Source organism: Mustela lutreola, chromosome 12, assembly GCF_030435805.1.
Source record: "Mustela lutreola isolate mMusLut2 chromosome 12, mMusLut2.pri, whole genome shotgun sequence".
Lineage (NCBI taxonomy): Eukaryota > Metazoa > Chordata > Mammalia > Carnivora > Mustelidae > Mustela > Mustela lutreola.
The window spans coordinates 3,731,318-3,750,070 of NC_081301.1; the positions used below are offsets into that span (position 1 = coordinate 3,731,318).

The 18,753-nt window shown below is 50.8% G+C and overlaps 1 protein-coding gene across 3 annotated transcripts in view; it reads left to right on the forward strand.

The window, feature by feature from the left end:
* DDX31 (DEAD-box helicase 31) overlaps positions 1–18,753 on the forward strand; it is a 69,057-nt gene that overhangs the window by 12,141 nt on the left and 38,163 nt on the right. For all 3 annotated transcript variants that reach the window (XM_059141291.1, XM_059141290.1, XM_059141293.1), the window contains 8 exons: positions 1,748–1,792; positions 3,114–3,155; positions 4,151–4,215; positions 5,954–6,073; positions 6,182–6,288; positions 7,517–7,752; positions 8,492–8,668; positions 11,870–11,929. In XM_059141291.1, coding sequence (XP_058997274.1) covers positions 1,748–1,792; positions 3,114–3,155; positions 4,151–4,215; positions 5,954–6,073; positions 6,182–6,288; positions 7,517–7,752; positions 8,492–8,668; positions 11,870–11,929 — 852 coding nt within the window. The remainder of the gene's footprint in view (positions 1–1,747; positions 1,793–3,113; positions 3,156–4,150; positions 4,216–5,953; positions 6,074–6,181; positions 6,289–7,516; positions 7,753–8,491; positions 8,669–11,869; positions 11,930–18,753) is intronic.

An 18,753-nucleotide genomic window follows, 5' to 3' on the forward strand; every position in this document is an offset into this window, starting at 1 on the left:
AGGCGCGAGGGTCTCCTGCCAGTTGGGTGGTCCTCCCAGGGCTCATCTCGCAGGAGTGAGCCCGCAGATTCCCCTTCCCGCTTTCCTTGGAGCTTTTGTGTGTGTGGTTTGATGCACAAGTGGTTGCGTGCTGTGCATTTTGTACCTTGCTTTGGTTCACTTAGTGTGTTCAGGGATAGTGTCTTAGCAGTGCCCCGCCCATCTGCCTTGCTTTTGTAATGGGCCCCTAGTATCCCGAAGCCTGTTGCCTCCACAAGTTACCACACCAGTCGCTTGTTGGTGGAACTTACCTTAGGTCAGTGTTTTGCTACAAACAAGGCTAGTCTGCACACTTCACAGTCTGTAAAATATTTGACATTTTTATGCGTGCTCACAGGAGCATCCTTTAGAGAAATCCCTGGAAGTGGAAGTGGCATGTTTACTTAGTAGATAAACACAGTTGAACTTGAACTGGCGAAGGTACGTGCCCCACAGCAGGGCGCCCAGGAGCTCCTCGCCCACACCCTCGAGACGCTACCTGCTGTGCTGGTTTTCCTGCTCCTGTTTTCTATTTCAGTTGTTGTGGTTTGTTTTTTATTTTTATTTTTTATTTGAATCACAGACCTTTGTCAGCCAAGGAAATTGACCCTTTCTCTTACAAGTGGCATGTTTTCCTCTCATTTTGTCATTTAGTATTTGATTTTGTTTAGGTATTATTTTTCCATTCTGAAGTTAAAAATTTTTATGTAATAGAATTTATTAGTGTTTTGTTTGATAGTTTCTGAGTTTTGCATCATCTGTAAAAAGGCCTACTTAATTCCAACTTGACTTTCCCGACTTTGTTCTTGAAGTCTGAATAATGTGTCTTTCCACCATGGATGCAAGACGCAGCTTCCTTCCTCCCGTTCCGTGTAAACTTGATTCTGTTCTGGACTGTTTGCTGTTGTAATCTCAATTTATATTCCAGTGTCAATTTTTTTAAATTAGAATGTCTTAAAGTGTTTTAACATCTGATGTTTTTCAGACATATTTTGGTTATTCTTGCACATTTATTTTTCATAGGAAGTTTTTAATCAGCTTGTCTGATTGGATGTATTTTTTACATAAGTTGTGTGCACATGTGCATACGTGTGGCAGCTTTGTTAGGTTTATATCACAGTTGTGGGTTGACTTTGAATTAGCTTATCTTGTAATATGGCGCCCTCTTATCCAGGAATAGGATACATTTTGGATGTATCCATTTATTCAGATTTTATTCCCATTTATTCAGATTTTATTTTATGCTCCTCAGAAGTGTTTTAAAATGTGTGTCATGTAGATTTTGTACATTTTTTGTCAAGCTTGTTGCTGCTCTGGTGTGTTTTTTCCCCCCTTCCATTGTATTTTGTAACTTTTGAGTCAGGCTGTAGATGTGTGTACTATTAATTTTATGTTCAGCTACTCGACTAAGTTGTCTTTTTTATGGTAGATTTTCAGTTGATTCTCCAGGTTTTTGTTTTAGGCTAAAATGTCATCTGCTAACAATGACAGGTGTACCTCCTACTTTCCAAATTTATATGTATTTCTTTCTCTTGTCTGATTGCATGGGCCGGAACGTTTAGAACAAGGTTGCATAATAATAGGATAATAGGGTAGTGGGCGTCGTAGTCTCCTCCTTAATGAGACTACCGCTGACATGTGCCAGGGGCCACCGTCAAGTTCGGTCCACCTGGAGGCCTGTGACCTTCACCCATCCGCTCACGGCATTTCTTTCCTTCTGTATTGATAGCGCAGTGATGGCCCCTATGCCCTGGTACTGGTGCCGACAAGAGAGGTAAGCTGTCTCACCTTCAGGTGGGATCTTAAGCAGGTACTTTCCTTTTGGAAGTAAGATCCTTTTGAATTTAAAGTGGGTTTTTTCCATTTTTTCTCCCTTCTGCATCCTTACCTTTTTGCCTGGGACCATCCTTTTGATTCCCATCAAGGAGAAAAATTCAAATACTCTTTGAAAATCATAAGCTGAGTATGGAAAAGCATTCCCTTATTGTCTAAAAACTAATGACACTATTAATTTCTGTACTTTTAAGTGGAATTTAAATAATTACATTTTCTACTTTTTTGGTTTGTTTTATAACTTAATTAAAAATTAGAGCCATTGGCCCTAAAATAGGCTTTCTTTTTTTCTTTTTTTTAAGAGGACGCTGTACTAAAGATTTTACTTGTTCTTCAAAGTTTAGCTTCTTAACGTTTTTCTTCTTTCTTGGTGGAAATCTCTCCCATCTGATCTATTTTATTTGCCTAGAGAGGCGAGTTTAGATGAGGGTATCGGTTTTCTCTATCAGATGCTGATTACTTCCTTGCAGAGAACAGATCTTGAAGACAGAGGGTTCTACTTAGCCTGTCCTGCAGCCTGCATGCCCTGTCTTGGCTCAGTCCTGTGAAGGGGCAAGCTGAAGCTATTTACATTTTTACAGCAGCAAACTTGCTACTTCCCTAGGATGCACCACATACCCTCCGATAAAGGGATTATGTTGAGGCTTCTTGATGGCTGTTAGTGGTTATAACCTACATTAATTTTCACCTCTTCTAGTTTCCACTGGGATTGTTTGATTTTGTTCCTTTAATAAACTTGGGGAATGACCACCTCTCAGTGCCCTGTTTGGCATATTTGAAGGGTACCTCATACCACCTTTAAAGAAGTATGCCCAGAGGCTGGCCCGTTGAGCACTGTTCCAGGTGATTTCCTCCTGCATGTTCTGTTCTCTCTTCCCGAAGGGAGGCACATTCAGGGTGACGCTGTTCCACTTCTCCATCCATGTGCACCGTAGACTTGTGCTTCTCTGTGTGGCACTCTGGGAATTTGAGCCAGCAGAGGGAGCACAAGACACTAGTTTTGTACATGTCCAAGGAGTGGACGCAATATCTCTGTCCGCAGTTTCCAAACTGACAAGTTCCAGAAGGAATATAATAGGATGTTCTGTTCTGAGTAGATGCTGTGTATCCGATTTTGTTTTTCATAAATCTTAACTTAAGGTCCGAGTTGGAATCCTAATCACTTTACGTTGTCTAAAGGTTTTTAAAAGTTGGGGGCGAGGGGGTGCGGATGGGAGGAGGAACAGCCTCGTTTATTATCTGTAACTTTTCACTCTTTACAGCTGGCTCTGCAAAGCTTTGACACTGTCCAGAAACTGCTTAAGGTGAGGTGAGCCATGAGTTCAGTTTTATCTTTGTTTTCCTTTTTGAGAAAAGAGAAGTCTGCCAGTCTTATCTTTATATTCAAAAAGTAAGAAATTCTTTCAGGTTTTCTGGATTCCCTGGGCCTCTCTGCTCTGCCCAGGTATCATTTGTAGGATTTTACTTATCTAGACTTTACTAACTGCCTGTCTCTAGCCGAGAGGACAAGTGTTTCCCGGCACTTGCTGTGCCGTACTTTGCTCCCTGTGGTCCTTGGCAAGCCGCATGCGGAGACTCACAGGAACAGCCACGAAGGGACCGCACGGAAAGCTAAAGGACTTAAGAAAGAAGAGAGAGGGCTTCAGAGCCAAAGCCTGCCAGCCTACCAAACTGATCCAGAATTGAGCTGTCTTTTCTTTTGTCTAAGGTGGAGAATAAGGAAGGTTTGTGCTTGGGTTTTTTTGTACCCAGAAAGGAAGAAGAGGCAGTAGACTTAGTGAAATGTGTTTTTAACTCGGGCTCCACTGGGAAAGGCAGAGAAGCTACTGGAATCATTTAGAAAGCTCCCATTTCTCTTGCTGTCCTAGAAGCTAGTTATAGAGCCGTAATTTAAGTGAATACTGCTGGCATCTATCCATGGCAGGGACAAGGCCTAGGAATTGTGTCTGCACAGTCGTACCTCCTACAATGAGAAGCCCAGGTCTTCTCTCCCAGCTTCTCTAAGAAAAAAGAATTTGGAATCAGTCTCTGTATCTTCAGTAAAGGGGGCTTTAATGGGGCGCCTGGGTGGCTCAGTGGGTTGTGTGTCTGCCTTCGGCTCAGGTTGTGATCCCAGGGTTCTGGGATGGAGCCGCACCTGAGGTTCCCTTGTCCACAGGGAGCCTGCTTCCCCCTCTCCCTCTACCATTCGCTGCCCCCAACTTTGTGCTTTCTGGCACTCTCTCTCTCTCTATCAAATAAATAAATAAAATCTTTAAGGAGGGCTTTGCAGTGATTTTTGTCTGCTATCTTTCCGTAGCCATTTACCTGGATTGTGCCTGGAGTGTTGATGGGAGGAGAGAGAAGGAAATCAGAAAAGGCCAGGTATGCACGGGGACCCTGTTTGTTACCCATTCCTGTTTGCATCTGTCTGTTCCGCCTTCCTAGTCACTGGGATGTGGTCCTTCTAACCTAGGAGAGAGCCGTATCTCAAGCTGTGCTTCCTCGTCCCCAAGCGCAGGGATCAGTTGAGGCAGCAGGGAGTGGTCACCTCCTGACGGTGTTGTCCTGACAAATACTGATGAACCTACAAGGGTTTTCCTTCTGATGTGGTTGGTAGCAGTGCTCACTGTCCTCTCAAGTTCTGCCACCCCACCGGCACCCCTGAGTCCCCCTTGTTTCGTGTCCACCCCCTTGACGATTCTCTTTTGTCTAATTGGGAGTTTGGGGTCTTGTTTGGCTCCACAAAAGCAAGGTCATAAACTTACGTAACGCTCTACACTTTGCTTCTTATATCTAAAACACTGGTTCGGACTTCTGTATTGGAAGTGGTATTGAGGGTCAGGAGAAAATGTTGCAACAGGTAAATTCGTCTGTATTCTTTTTGAAGCGTCTTAATCGTATTGTATCTTCGTGCTCGGTAGTAACCCCCAGTCACGTGTGTGCAGTTTGTAATGGAGGAGTAAATACTAAACTTGAAACCTAAGGGTATTGGTTAGGTTTGATTCAGCCATAAATAACAACAAACCAAAAAGCAGTGGCACAAACATGTGGCCGTTTTCTTTTTCTTTCACATTTAAGAAGCCTGCTGTAGCCCATCCCAGGCTGGCATGGTGCTCTGGGATCAGGATCTAAGTCGCTTCTATCTTTTCGTGCTGCTAAGCAAAGATTCCATTTTCAAGGGTACTCCATAGTTTTAGGGTTGCTAGAGCTCCAGCCATCACATCTTGTTCCCTGCCAGCAGAAACAAAGATAATCATACTCCAAAGACACTCGTGGTCTTTGTCCTTCTGCCCCATGCTCGAATGTAGGCACACAACCATATTTAACTTCAAAAGAGGCTGGAAATATACTCAGCTAAAAATCGGAAGCTTTTATTGCAATGGAAATATGGGATAAAGGATGTTTGGGAGTAAGAACTTTGATTTATTCTCCCTACTCTACAGAACAAAGCTGGGCTTTGTCGTACGGAGGTCACAAAAAAGATTCAGCACAAGTAAACATTTTAGCCGTCGGATCACATTTGTGTCGGATAACTCATTAGGTCCCTGGCACAGAAACCTTCAAGAATAGGCTTAGATGTGGGGCGCCTGGGTGGCTCCGTGGGTTAAGCCGCTGCCTTCGGCTCAGGTCATGATCTCAGGGTCCTGGGATCGAGCCCCGCATCAGGCTCTCTGCTCAGCGGGGAGCCTGCTTCCTCCTCTCTCTCTGCCTGCTTGTCATCTCTCTCTCTCTGTCAAAAAAATAAATAAAATCTTTAAAAAAAAAAAAAAAGAATAGGCTTAGATGATCATCGATCTGGACTGTTCTAGAAAGAAAGGATGCACGGATCAGATAAAGGGCATTGATTTATGTAGTACAGATTCCTTTCATATATAAGGTTTTATGAATTTAATATAATTTTGGATCTTAATAATTACATTCTATACAAGAGAAAATTTGGAGGAAAATGAAAACTCAGCTCTATCTTTGTATCCATCCGTCATCGTGTTTGTCATGGCTGCACACTGTGCACGTTGGTGCTGGACATGAATCTGTCTCCCGTGCCGGTTTGCGGTGTTTTCTGTTGATACAGCTGGCCCCATGTGATTTACTTTCTTTCCCAATACATAATTTTAAACAGACTCCGCAAAGGAATAAATATCCTTATCTCGACTCCTGGGCGGCTGGTGGATCATATCAAATCCACGAAGAATATTCATTTTCGTCGGATACGGTGGCTGATTTTGGATGAAGCAGACAGGTGAGCCTCACCCAGGAGCCTGAAAACTGGGGAAAAGAGCTGCTTCTGCCGGCTCACTGCGGTCTTCCCTTCGCGTGTGGAGTAAAATCCCCTCTCTTGAAACTGCAGAATCCTGGATTTGGGTTTTGAAAAGGATATCACGGTGATACTCAACGCTGTAAATGCTGAGTGCCAGAAACGACAGAACGTCTTACTATCGGCGACACTCACAGAAGGTGAGTTGAAAAGGAGTGCTCCTTGTTCCTAACCAGGAGGGAGGACATAGATGTAACAGGCGTCATTTGTCCGCGGTGGTTCTCGACGCTGGGGACAGGCTGAGGAGGGAGGTGTCCCTAAGGCACTGCCTTTTCAGACTCCTGTCCTGCCCTCCTCTTCTAGTCTTGTCAGGCCCTCCTGTGCTCCCTGGGCTGGGGGGGAGGGCACATCCGTTAGGAGAGTTCTCCCCGAGCTCTTGGCAGGGCGAAAGGAGAGAACAGGCTGACTCCCATCTGTCCAGAGGTGTCATGAGGGGTTTTTGTGGGTGTTACCAGCCTACCTTCCTCTTAAAGAGCACTGACCCTTAAACAGAGACTTCAAGTTCATTTCTGTCTTTCCATCTGCATGAGATGGACAGCTCGAGCTCTTCTTCATAGACGGGCACTGGGGCTTGGCAGAGTTACCCTCTCAAAACAACACAGCCTGTGTGCTCTCAGGGCTGGTTCACTCGTTTTACTGGCCCTATGACAGTGTGTACATACCGGTTCTCAAAATGTCTCCTAAGTCACGTTAATTTTGAGAGATAATCCATGATGCTGTGCTCAGAAGTTTGGGGAATGCCACACGTTTCCTCGTGCTCTTAGATATTCCTCATGTGGGGGCACCTGGGTGACTCCGTTGTTAGGCCTCTGCCTTCGGCTTGGGTCGTGATCCCAGGGTCCTGGGACCGAGCCCCTCATCGGGCTCCCTGTTCAGCAGGAAGCCTGCTTCTCCCTCTCCCGCTCCCCCTGCTTGTGATCCCTCTCTTTCTGCCTCTCTCTCTGTCAAATAAATAAAATCTTTAAAAAAAAAAAAAGAAAGAAAGAAAAGGAAATTCTCTGGTGTGTGTCAATACAATAAAGTTTCTGAGAATGCCTGTAAACCTATAAAACCCGTGACAGAAACCTGTGACACCCTTTTATCAGTAGATAGAACCATAGAACCCTTTAAGGGGGCTAGGGGGCGGGGAGAGAGCGCTATTAGTGACCCTTTCAGTGGTCCTGCCCAGGTCAGAGCTGAGAAACGCTGGTGTGGAATCGTTGGACCTCCCCCACCAGATCGAGCACGGGGCAGGCCTCTGCGTCCCTGGTGTTCCCATAGGGAGCCTCTTCATCAGCCTGGACGTGTGGTGTGGGGGGGGTTGTATGTACGAGATTAGTCTCACAGTGTGTTCCTGTCACTGGTTTTGCCTCTCACTTTTGCTCCAAGGTGTGACCCGGCTAGCTGATATCAGCTTGCTCAATCCGGTCAGGATTTCTGTCCTGGATGAACCCCGTGGCCAGTCTGAGCCACAGGGCGGAGCAGTTCCGGAGGCCTCCCTTCTCCCAGCTGGCAGCGAGCCGGACAGCTTTGCGATTCCGGAAAGTCTCCATCAGCATGTGGCCCTGGTTCCCAGCAAACTGAGGCTCGTCTCCCTGGCAGCCTTCATCCTGCAGAAGTGCAAGGTGGGCCCGCACCCGAGGCCTGCACCCGAGGCCCAGCTCAGTCAAGGGAAGAAGGTCCCGTCTTCCCGTGTCAGGTCTTGATGGCAGCAAACAGAGGGACCCTCACGGACACACACGCATGAGAGTTTTCCAGCTCACCTGTGTTTGCTGATGCAGACCTTACCAGTCAGCAGTTCCGGGGTTGTGGTAAAGAACCAGAGGTCAGGGCCAGCTGCCACACTCGACATGAAATCTGCCCAAATCCTCTTCCGGGCCGGAGAACAGGAGCATCTCAGGCAGCAGAAACATGCTGAATGTGGGCAGACAGAGTTTTGTGCTCGTGGTTTTGGAAGAGTGCCAGTATTTCTGTGTTTATGAGATCTTGTGCCACCTTTGCCTGGTCGTGGCAGAGTAGCGGGTGCAGGGGCTGGAGGGCGAGGCCTCCCGACTGCTGCCCGCGCGGCGAGCCCTGGGCGGGCGCAGAGAGCCCCCAGCATGTCTGTCTCAGATTCGGGAAAGCCGGTCGCAGTTTCAGCTCTGCTGGCTTCCTCTCATCTCCGCTCCGTAGCATGGTATATCGGGGTTATTTTTGTGAAATAATTCAAAGCTGTCTGTTGCCGCGTTTCCAAATCGGGGCCGGCAGGACTGTATTTTAGAGAAATACTCACTAAAATACTGTGTATTTTAGAGAAATACTCATTTTAGTGTCACCTGATCTTAAAAACATGTGGTGGTTCTTTTCCTGTCTGTACTGATGTAGTTTGAAAAAGACCAGAAGATGATCGTCTTTTTCTCGAGCTGTGAGCTGGTGGAGTTCCACTACCACCTCTTCCTGCAGACCCTGCCGAGCCGCCTCGGGGCCCCGGCGTCCGGGCAGCCGCCATCTGCGTCCACGCGATTAAAATTCCTGCGGCTGCACGGCAACATGAAGCAGGAGGTGAGCAGCGCGCGGGGCCCCGAGAGCCGAGGCGGGAGCCGACCCGAGGCCCAGGAGCAGGAGTGTGTCCTCGGGGGTCGGCGCCGCCCTCCCTCTCGGACCCCACCGGGCTGGGCGGGGATGCGCCTCAGGTGGGCGCGTCGCCGGCCCTGGAAGCAGACCCCACGGCTGGGCGGGCTGGGCAAGGGCGTCCATTGTTCCCGTGTGCTCGTGCTCCGGGAGCTGCCCTCTTCCACCTGAGAGAGCTCGCAGGCCTGTCTTGGCCCGAGTCTGCCTCAACCAGCTGTTAAGGCAACAGAGTACCACTAAGTAGCTGGCACCGGGGAAGGGTTTTGCCTTTTTAGTACCCAGTGTGTAATTAGGGCTTGATGTCTTCAAATTAAGAGCATTAATGGAGCTAAATTGTGGATCCCATATGGTACTGCTGAGCGCGACTGCTGTCATTGTCAACAAGATACAGCGCTCTCACTCTTAACACCTTGGTCGGGAGAGGGGCTTCAGGGTCTCCGTTCTGTCTCGGCTCGGAGTGGTGTGTCGCTCGGGAAGAAGAGAGCGGCTCCCGGGTCTCAGGTTCTGGGCCACGAGGCCCTCGTTCCGTTGAGGTGGTCAGCAGAGAGCAGACTGAGGGGGACATGCTGGCGTGGAAGGGGGACAGGCTCCTTCTTGTCCTCGACGGAGGTGACCAAGCGCTCAGACAGGGAGAGCCGACCAGGAGTCAGAGCAAGACTTGACTGGAACCAGCCTGAAAACACGCAGCATTTCTAGAACCGAAGGAGACCTTCAAGTTGAGTCCAGGCCCCTTCTTGTGCTCACTTTTGTTGTGTTAATAATTAAGGATATGGAGCCTCAGAAGGGAGCTTGCTCAAGGTCACTCAAGGACACAGCTTCTTATTTACCACAAGATTGGGTAGAGTTTCCCGAACAGTCCAGCCTTTGTGCATTTTATACACTCTTGGTTTTCAGCTCCAAGGCCCCCAGTCCAGTTGGATTTGTTGATTTCCTAATTTCATGCCATTTACAGTGTTTGTTCCTCATCCTCTCCGTCTTGAATTCCTCCAAGACCCTCTGCAGGCTGGGCGTAAGGATGACAAGGGAACCAGCGCCGGGCCCGGGAGGATCTAGAAATTTGCAGAGGCCGTGCCGGAGCTCTGAGTGAAGTTATCTCAGACCGTTTGCCTCACACTCAAAGGGCAATGGCCCGGCATGGCGCTCACGGCTGCGTGCTCTGGTCCTGCCTCTGCCTTTACCGGCTGTGCAGCCTCAGGAGAGCGTGCCACCTCCCTGTGCCCCAGTTAGCCCGTCTCTCAAAGCGAGGTGACACTGGTACTTACTTCACGGGGTCAGTGCGGTAATGCACCGAGTGAATGCAGAGCACGTGCGTGGTGTAGGACCTGGTCCGTGTGTGCTCTGGGGGTGTGGGTGCCCTTACACTGTTCTCGCTCGTTCCCAAATGGTCAGCCTGCCCCTTGTTGTTCTGTTTATTAAGTGTCTTGCCTCCACGGCCTTCTCCTGAGGTGGGTAGAAGATGGGCGGCAGGACCTCTAGATACCGTTTTACTGGCGTTCTCGTCCCACAGTCCCAGTCCCATCTGCCTGGCCGCTGTTCACGTGACCTTAGTATGTTCCCACTGGGGTCAGTGTGGTCCTGACCGCATCTGTAAGTGTTTAAGAGAAGTTGCCACTGGAAGACGGTGTTGCCTGATCGCGTGAGGAATGCTCCGGGTTTCGCAGTTTTTTCCTTATCCCAAATCTGAACATGTTACGTCTAGTCCATAGGGCATCTCACGGGCTTTTATGAGCTTTCCTGATTTTTTTCTAATCTTCAGTCTACAATGGGTCCATTAAACATGATCCTTCCAAAGACGGCAGCACTCTGGGCAGATGCAGCTGTCTTCCCCGAGGCCTGGATGCCATTCGGGAGCACAGCCCCCTGGGTCCATGTGCCAGTCCAAACCTCTGCGGTGTACATGTGCCTTGGACAAGAAGTGACTTCATCTTTCTGTGCCTCGTGCCTTCATCTGAAAATGGAGGTGGTGATAGTTCTGCTCACGGGGTTTTGTGCGGATCAGGCGAAGTTCAGGCCTGCGGAGCACAGGCCACCGTGTAGGATGTGCTAGTGCTCTGTGTGTGCTGATGGCGTTCCCCACTGTGCCCAGGGCCTCCAGTCAGATGATACGGGAGATGCATGTGAAGGACTAGAGTGAGGGAGACCCCATTCCTGTTCCCGAGCCACCCACATGTTTAGTGCTTTGGTTGTATTCCTTTTCAGTTGCTGATAGACGGATACGGCCAGGTCTGAGCCGTTCGCCGTGCTGTGGCTCAGGCCACATGGGGCGTGCTCTTGGCAGGCCTCTCAAATGGACATGCCCTGTGGTGCGGCAAGACCGCCTTTAGGGTTCCACCCCCAAGGTTTTGATGAAACACCTGTACAACAAATTATCTGTGGAGGTGTTGATCCCGGCCCTGGGCGTAACAGCAAACCGTCGGAGACAGCCCAGGTCCTGTCATGGAGCACTGACTGAGCCGAATGCAGACGTAGTGGCATGACGGGACTTTCGTGTTGTCTTGGCACGAGAGCACGTTAGTAGGAGAAGTAGCACACTACCGTTCTGGAAGAAGCCACATCTTGGGTCCCATGCCCAGAAGCGGTTGCTGACAGTGGTTGGATGTTTGCTTTGAGTGGGGGAACGATTTGGTTTTCTTCCTCTGACTTGAAATACATAATTTTCTACAGTTAGAATGTATGGTTTTTATAATTTTTAAATTTTCTTTAAAGTTCATTTTTTTTAAACATTGCCCTGTAGGAAAGGCGGTTCTTGACGCCTGTGGACCACCTATAGAAAAACGTGTTTAGAACAGATTCCCAGTTGGGAACCGGGAGTGCAGTCACTTGTGGCCTTGGGCCTTGTCTGCTCCTGGGATCGGCCGTTCCTGAAGGCTGCGCCAGCCCTGGCCCTGGGTTCCTGAGATGTGCTGCCCCCAAAGCTCCACTACCTTGTCAGAGTCCCAACAAGTCCAGTCCGGGAAGGACAGGGTCTGAGGAGAGGATGCGGATGGTCTACTTCTTCCTCTTTCTCGGCAAAGCCTCTCAGGGCCTACAAACAGATCGAGCAGGATGAAGCCCGGGGGTTATGGGGTCTAAGCCTACAGTGCTGGGTCCAACCTCAGAGTTGTGAGACTGTGTTTTTCCTTGTTTATATAGGAAAGAACAGCAGTGTTTCAAGAATTTTCGCATTCCAAGACAGGCGTCCTTCTTTGTACGGTACGTACCCCTCTGCACTCGACCGGGAGGCTGGGCCCCTGCCATTCCTCTCGCCAGGTCGCCCCGCGGCCAGCCCCTCAGGGTGTGGCCGGTCGCCTTGCACTTCTGGCGCGTCACCTGACTGTGCCGCCGCGCACAAGTCTTGCCGATTTGCTCACTAATAGTGGCAGCTGTTGGTCTGAAAATGTGTGAATCTTGGTGATTTCTATCCACCAAAAACGTGTAAATTACAGCTTTCGGGAGTAATTAGAGCTGAGAAAGTCTCTTTGCGACAGAACCCCTCTCCTGCCTCTGCTCGCCTTTTTTAGAAGGAAAATAGATGCGCTTGCACAGACGCTCTCTGCTGCTGCCTCACACTGTCGTTGGCCCTGCGATTCTCGGGACCGGGTCATTCGGCCTCGGTCATGGCGGGCTTGCGTGGCCGCTGCCTGTGGCACAGAGCTGGCCTCTTGGATGCACCTCTAATGTGCTCTTTTGAGACTGAAAACTCACAGCTTCAGTGTCCCCACCTCTGGGGACTCACTTCCCCATGGTTGTCGCCAGCTCCTGAGGTTCAAGTATCTTCCCTTCTTGTGCCGTCTCGGATGATGCGACTTAACCCCCCACGGGGTGTCTGAGAAGTCCCTGTCTGTGCGGTCCCGAGGTTGCCCTGAAACTGGCTTGTCCTGGGGGCGAGTGCCGGGCAGAACAGACTGTCGGCTCTTGGCTCACCTGTCCAGGCCTTGCTTCTTCATGCAGTTACTTTTCTTTTCTTTTTTTTTTTTTTTTTAAGATTTTATTTATTTATTTGACACAGAGAGAGAGAGCGCACACAAGCAGGGGGGAGTGGCAGGCAGAGGGAGAGGGAGAAGCAGGCTCCCTGCTGAGCAGGGAGTCTGACACGGGACTCAATGCCAGGACCCTGGGATTGTGACCTGAGCCGAAGGCTGATGCTTAACCCACCGAGCTACCCAGGCACTTGTGCAATTACATTTTTAGGAACCTCTGCTCTGCCTTCAGTTTTCAAGGCATCGGGCATTGTTCCCTTCCTTAAGGCAGGGTTTACGAGTGAGTGCAGCTTTGCTTCTCCTGTAGGAGGGGGCCACGCGGTCACCCGTTTTATCACAGGGTGCCAGTTCGCACATGAGTGTGGCAAGCGGTGGCTCTGTGAGTCGGTTGTCCCGATCTGGGAATGGTCACTACTGGCATGCCTGCCTCCTGAGGAAGACCGAGTCCGACCAGTGCCCTCCCCTTTGCGAAGCCCATCTGCAAATCGGACGCAGTGTGAGCACTCTGCCCAAAGGGCGAGTCTGCCGCGAAGATGAGGCCACGGGATCTACCTGCCAAATTCGCCAGCGGTCCTTACCGTGTCCAGTCAGACTTCCTGGGTCCTGACCCCTTCCTGTTTCTTTGGTCTCCACTTCCCCCCTTGCTTCCTGCCCTCAGCCAGGCAGGCTCCTCTAACCACCCCCTGAATGCAGCATCCGTCCTTTTCCTGGCCTTGGGGCTTTTGCACGTGCATTCCCTCTGCCTGGGAAGCCTGCCCTGACTTGGACGAGTCCCTCCTGAGACCCCCCCACTTCAATTTCAGTTTTTGAAGAACGTGAGCTCCGGGAGCGCGCATTTCCCCCCGTTAGGCATTCCCACTGAGCCCGCACTTATGGTACTCATCACGCCGGGTCTAAGTGTCCTCTCCCCACGATTGCAAGCCTCTTAGGGACGGACTGTGTCTTGCCTGCGGTCCCTTGTCAGTGTCTGGCCCAGAGCAGGTATGCGCGTATACTCAGTGTTTGTGAGCCGAATGGGTCAATATTGGGGCCCGAGAAACACAGTGTTGAAAACCACCAGCGTCTGCCTGCCTTCTTCTGAAGACGGAGAGAGGCGCCGTTGCGCTTGCTCGTGGGAGTCAGTCCCCTTTTTCATACACATGGTGGACCTGAGGGCTGAATGTTCCAGGTTGTCCATATTGAAACAGGAGCAATAGGAACTTTTGTGGGGGAGTTTAAGAAAGGAACAGAATGTTTTATCTTTGACCTTTAAGATGTTGGGTTTGTCCCTGGTGGAAAATTTTCAAGTCTCCTGGTGTTTTTTACAGACATGGGTCAGCTCTTGGTCTCAAAGTGGGCTCTAGGGATATGAGGTCAGTGTTTTGGTTGGTTTTGATTTTGGTCTTTTTAGTAGGTTTACGTGGAAGTGAAGGTCATTCTTTTTTAAAGGTAATTCTCAGTGGGGTCAGAAGCCATGATGACTTCCCTTGATTCGTGTGGTTGACATCTGCAGGCAAAGTGAGGCCAGCCAGCCAGGGAGCACCCCTGACTTAGCAGAACACAGCACCCCCACCCCTCTGCCCCCTGCCAGTCCCAGGTGATGCACAGAAAGCCGACTCTCACTTGCCTGCAATCTGATGTCACTAAAGGTTCTTGGTGTGTGTTTGCTCGCTTGCCGAGGAACCTTCCAGTGTGCTGACCTTCCGCCAGCTTTACGTCGTCTTCCTTGTGCAATGAAGATCACCGGAGAACACCCGGGGGTGGGTGGGCTCATTTCCGGTCATCTCTAAGCCCAGACCCGAGCACGTGGTCTCTGGCGAGAGGAGCTCTTCCTTCGTCCTTTCCAAATTCCTGCTGGTTCTGCCATGGTCATTCGCTTCATCCTGAAGCTTCTCGTGCCCGAGAGCTTTAGGCACAGGAGACCCACTGCAGTAGATCGTGGCGAGGATGCTGTCACTCTGTGTCCTTTTAAGCAGCCTGTTGCTTGCCAGGCCCTCTGCATGCTCTCCAGGAGCCTCCGTAGTGTTAATGAGGAGCGGGGGCCACGGCAGGACGGGGCAGATGGAGAGCGGGCTTCTTGGGGTAGAGCGGACTCGTGCTGTCCGTTGTGGCGGGGCAGGGGCGTTTCCCTCCTCCTCATACCATACCTTTTGCCATTTTGATTTATCATCCCAAGATACATATATATATAGATATATATATCTATATATCTATGTATATATATCTATATATCTATGTATATATATGTATATATATAATATCTATATATATCTATATATAGATATATATTAGATATATTTTTAATTTACTTGACTTAGACACAGCGAGAGAGGGAACACAAGCAGGGGGAGTGGAAGAGGGAGAAGCAGGCTTCCCTCTGAGCAGGGAGCCCAATGCGGGGTTCTGTCCCAGCACCCTGGGATCATGACCCAAGCCGAAGGCAGACACTTAATGACTGAGCCGCCCAGGCGCCCCTCATCCCAAGATGTTTTAACGAGCTCAGAAGACTGGCTCTCGTGTATGAGGAGTTGGGAACTGTGCCGAAACCGCCCCAAAACTCCCAGTGTTGCTCGTTCCGACTTGAGAATCCCTCCCCCGATCCATTTTCCTGCCTGCCGACTTTCCTCTTACTAGGAGCCATTGAGGATGTGTGTGTGCATGTTTTCTGTCATCTTAATTACGAACAATCTTAAAGCAAGGACCTTCCTCATTCTATGTGGCCTTTCAGGACCTAGTGTGTGGCTTTGTGTCCCGCGGGTTCTCGGTGACTGTGTGAGGCCTTGCGGATGTGAAGCGTAGGCAGAAGCGAGCGGGCAGTGGGGGCAGGACCGACCGGTCTGTGAAAGGGCGCCCCTGACGCGTTCCGGTGTCAGCTTGCGTTCTCCGGAGAAGTAGATCTAAGAAGCCGTGTTGAGAGGGAGTAGGGATTAGCAGGAAGGAGCCGTTTGAAAGTTCCGAGCCCACTTTCCTAAATGGAATTAAGAAATCAAAGGAATCTGATGGGAGATACTGGGTTACCTACAGAATATTTCCTCCTGCTTCTGGCGAAGAGCTCACCCTGAGCCAAAGGACGGGACAGTGGGTTTCATCCCCATTGTCATGTGGATGAGTCGGTAAAGGGAAGTGGCACGGAGTGACTGGAAGGTGATATTCCTGCGCCGCATCCGGCCGGCAGTTCAGCCCTGGGCTTTCTGTCGTACACTCGGCTCTCCCTGGCCGTCCGCGGAAGACAGGAGCGCGGTCGCCTTTCTCCCAGCCTGGAGGAGACCTCCCAGCTCCCCTCGCTCTGCGGGTCGCTTCTCCGTGGGCCTCCACCTCGGCTGTCCGTCAGCACGTGCTCTTTCGGAAGACACCTGAGCCGCCTGTGCTGCTTTCCTCCACCTTCTCCTTTTTTTTTTCTTGTCTTGAAGCCCACTGTTGTGTCTGTGCGGTTCCTAATCTCCCTTCCTCCTGGGGAGTTTCCACTGTGCCAGGACGCTGGGAGACAAAGGACGCTGGGCGGTGAGGCCGTGAGAGTCACGGGAATGTCACTTCGCCACCAACAATAAATGTAGACTTTCTTGGTTTTCTCTGGGGCCTGCATTTGAGGTAAAGTTGATCTTTTCCACTTTATTTCATTCGTGTTAATGGCAAGATCATTTGGAGATGGTTGGCTGTTTACTCAGTTACGCTAACTCGTGTTGCCAGTTTTTTGGCGGCTCCAGCCAAGATCTCTCGCCTCTGACAGCTTCTGCACTCTCTCCTTCCTCCTCTGATTACGCAGCCCAATCTGTCACCCGGACAACGGGGGCCTGTACCCCGCTGATGGCTTTCCACACACGGCAATAATGACTTTTGGCAGGCCGGGAAGGCGGCAGAGGCGAATTTGCTGCGTCCCTTGCTCAGAGAGCCGGCAGGCCCCCTCTCCCTGTTAGTAAAAGCACTTTGTGAGGTTCTTGGGTAAATAAATGAGTCATTTTAATCCAACTGACAGGCTGGCACCTGAGCAAGCTGCCTTCCATCTGTACTCCTCGGTCTCGTGGAGGCAGCCGATTGTCAAGCCCCGGGCCTTCAAGGCCTCACCGTTGAGTGTCTTTCAGAACTGACTTTAGCAATTCTTTTGCCCTAATTAGCTCCAAGGAATACAGTTGGGCTGGGTCTGAGGTTCTAAGAGCGCAGAACACCGAAGCCTTTGCTGAGTCTCGGGCAGGTCAGTTTCCTGTCGATCCGGTGCCGCTGGCCGGTGGCGTTCCAGACAATGGAGCAGACCCTGGCTTCTTTGCCGTCCTCTGCCCAGGTCGCCTGGTGGGGGCGAGGAGAACCCACCACTGCCCATTTGCCACCGTGCCGATTCCCGCCCCGTCGCGGGAGGAAATGCTTGGATTTGGAATTCTCAGTGCCCTTGACACGAGCAGGCCCGTTCGGTCTTCGCAGCAGCCTCATGCCATGAGATTACCAGGGGGAGTCTTAGAGCCGGCGTGTAGGTGGGTAACCGGACGGTCAGGGAGCTGCGTTGACTTGCCCGGATGGTGTGGCTGTACCGGGATGGTGGAGTCCCGCTCTCTGTGTTCTGGACCGTGGAGGTTATCCCTTTGCCCCACTCTGTGGCAGCCTGGCTGAGAATGGGAAGGAGGACTTGCAGAAGTGCCGGGTGATACCTGAGCTAGGGTGGCTGTCCGTGAGGGTCCCCACCCTGAGACCAGAAGTGGTGGGAGATAAGCAGATGCTGTCTCGGCCAGCACCCCCACCACCACCCCGCGCCGGACCAGCCAAGCGGGAAATGGAACCGCGAACGGTCCCGAGAAGGCTGCTGGCCTCCTTCCCCACCGTTTCAGCGGGTTTGTGCTCAGTGAGCGCCACAAACGTCATATGCTGTCTCAGAGTTTCATCTGTGTTTCTTGGTTGAATTTACTAAACCGATGAGCATTAAATTTTTCACAAAGCCTGTCTGTAAAGCTTAGACAGCCCATTGTCTACACGCATCTCCCGCGGCAGAGCACTTAAATAAAATAAATCACTTCTTAACAAGAGCTTAGCAGATGTAAGAACCCGTCAGGTTTTCTAAAAACATCAACTGCGGTTAGTGTAGAAGACAGTGTCTGCTCCCCTTTAAGACAGAGAACTCTCTAGATTGTGTTCTCAAAGACTTCAGCTCTGGAACATCAGCCCTCCTCATGGCAGTGGGAGCTGCTCTCAGGGCAGTGGGAGCTGTCTGAAAACACTTCATGGCTGGTTGATGCACTTCGTACATTAAACTCCCACTTAACACTGAATAAATGCAGCCCAGCCACCATTCAGAGGAACCCCGCCGGCTTGGGCGTAGTTGGAGCAAAAGCAGTCCAGTCCCGACCTGCCCTGCGCAGTCCCCCCACACCGGTGGCTTAGATGACGGTGGCCAGTGTCCTCGGCTTCTGCCCCCGGCACTGGGCAGCACAGCACAAGGCTGTCTCGGCGAGCTGCGGGGACTTTGCTCCGGGTTATTGTTCTCCAGGAAAGCTCTCTGCATGCCAAGGGGGGAGGAAGGCAAGCTGTGCTTTACCGCAAAGTGCCGGCTAGTAGATGGAAGAAGGAGAGGCACCTGGGTGGCTCAGTGGGTTGGGCGACTGCCTTCGGCTCAGGTCATGATCCCGGAGTCCCCGGATGGAGCCCCGCATCTGGCTCCCTGCTCAGGGGGGAAGCTGCTTCTCCCTCTAGCCCTCCCCTGCTCCATGCTCACTCGCTCTCATGCTCTCTCTCTCTCAAATAAAATCTTTTAAAAATAAATAAATAGATAGATAAACAAATAAGTGGAAGAAGGGAATGACAGACTTCAGAAGTGACCCGTTTGCTGCCACCAGGGCAGTCGCTGATGTGGACAGGCAGCGGCAGTAGACACCGAAGCCTCTGGGCAAACAGTTTTGGGAAGCAGTCTCCAAGTTTTACTCCCTAGCTTACTGATCATTGCAAAGGAGAGAGGTCCCTTCACATGGATGCCACTTCCTTGGGGGGCCATGCACAAGTCCCCCCAGTGCCAGACAGGCTGCCCTCGGTCTCTCCTGGCAGCCAGTCCTGGGAAGCACACCCACGGGAAAGCTTCACCGGGATCTTACCACGAGGACA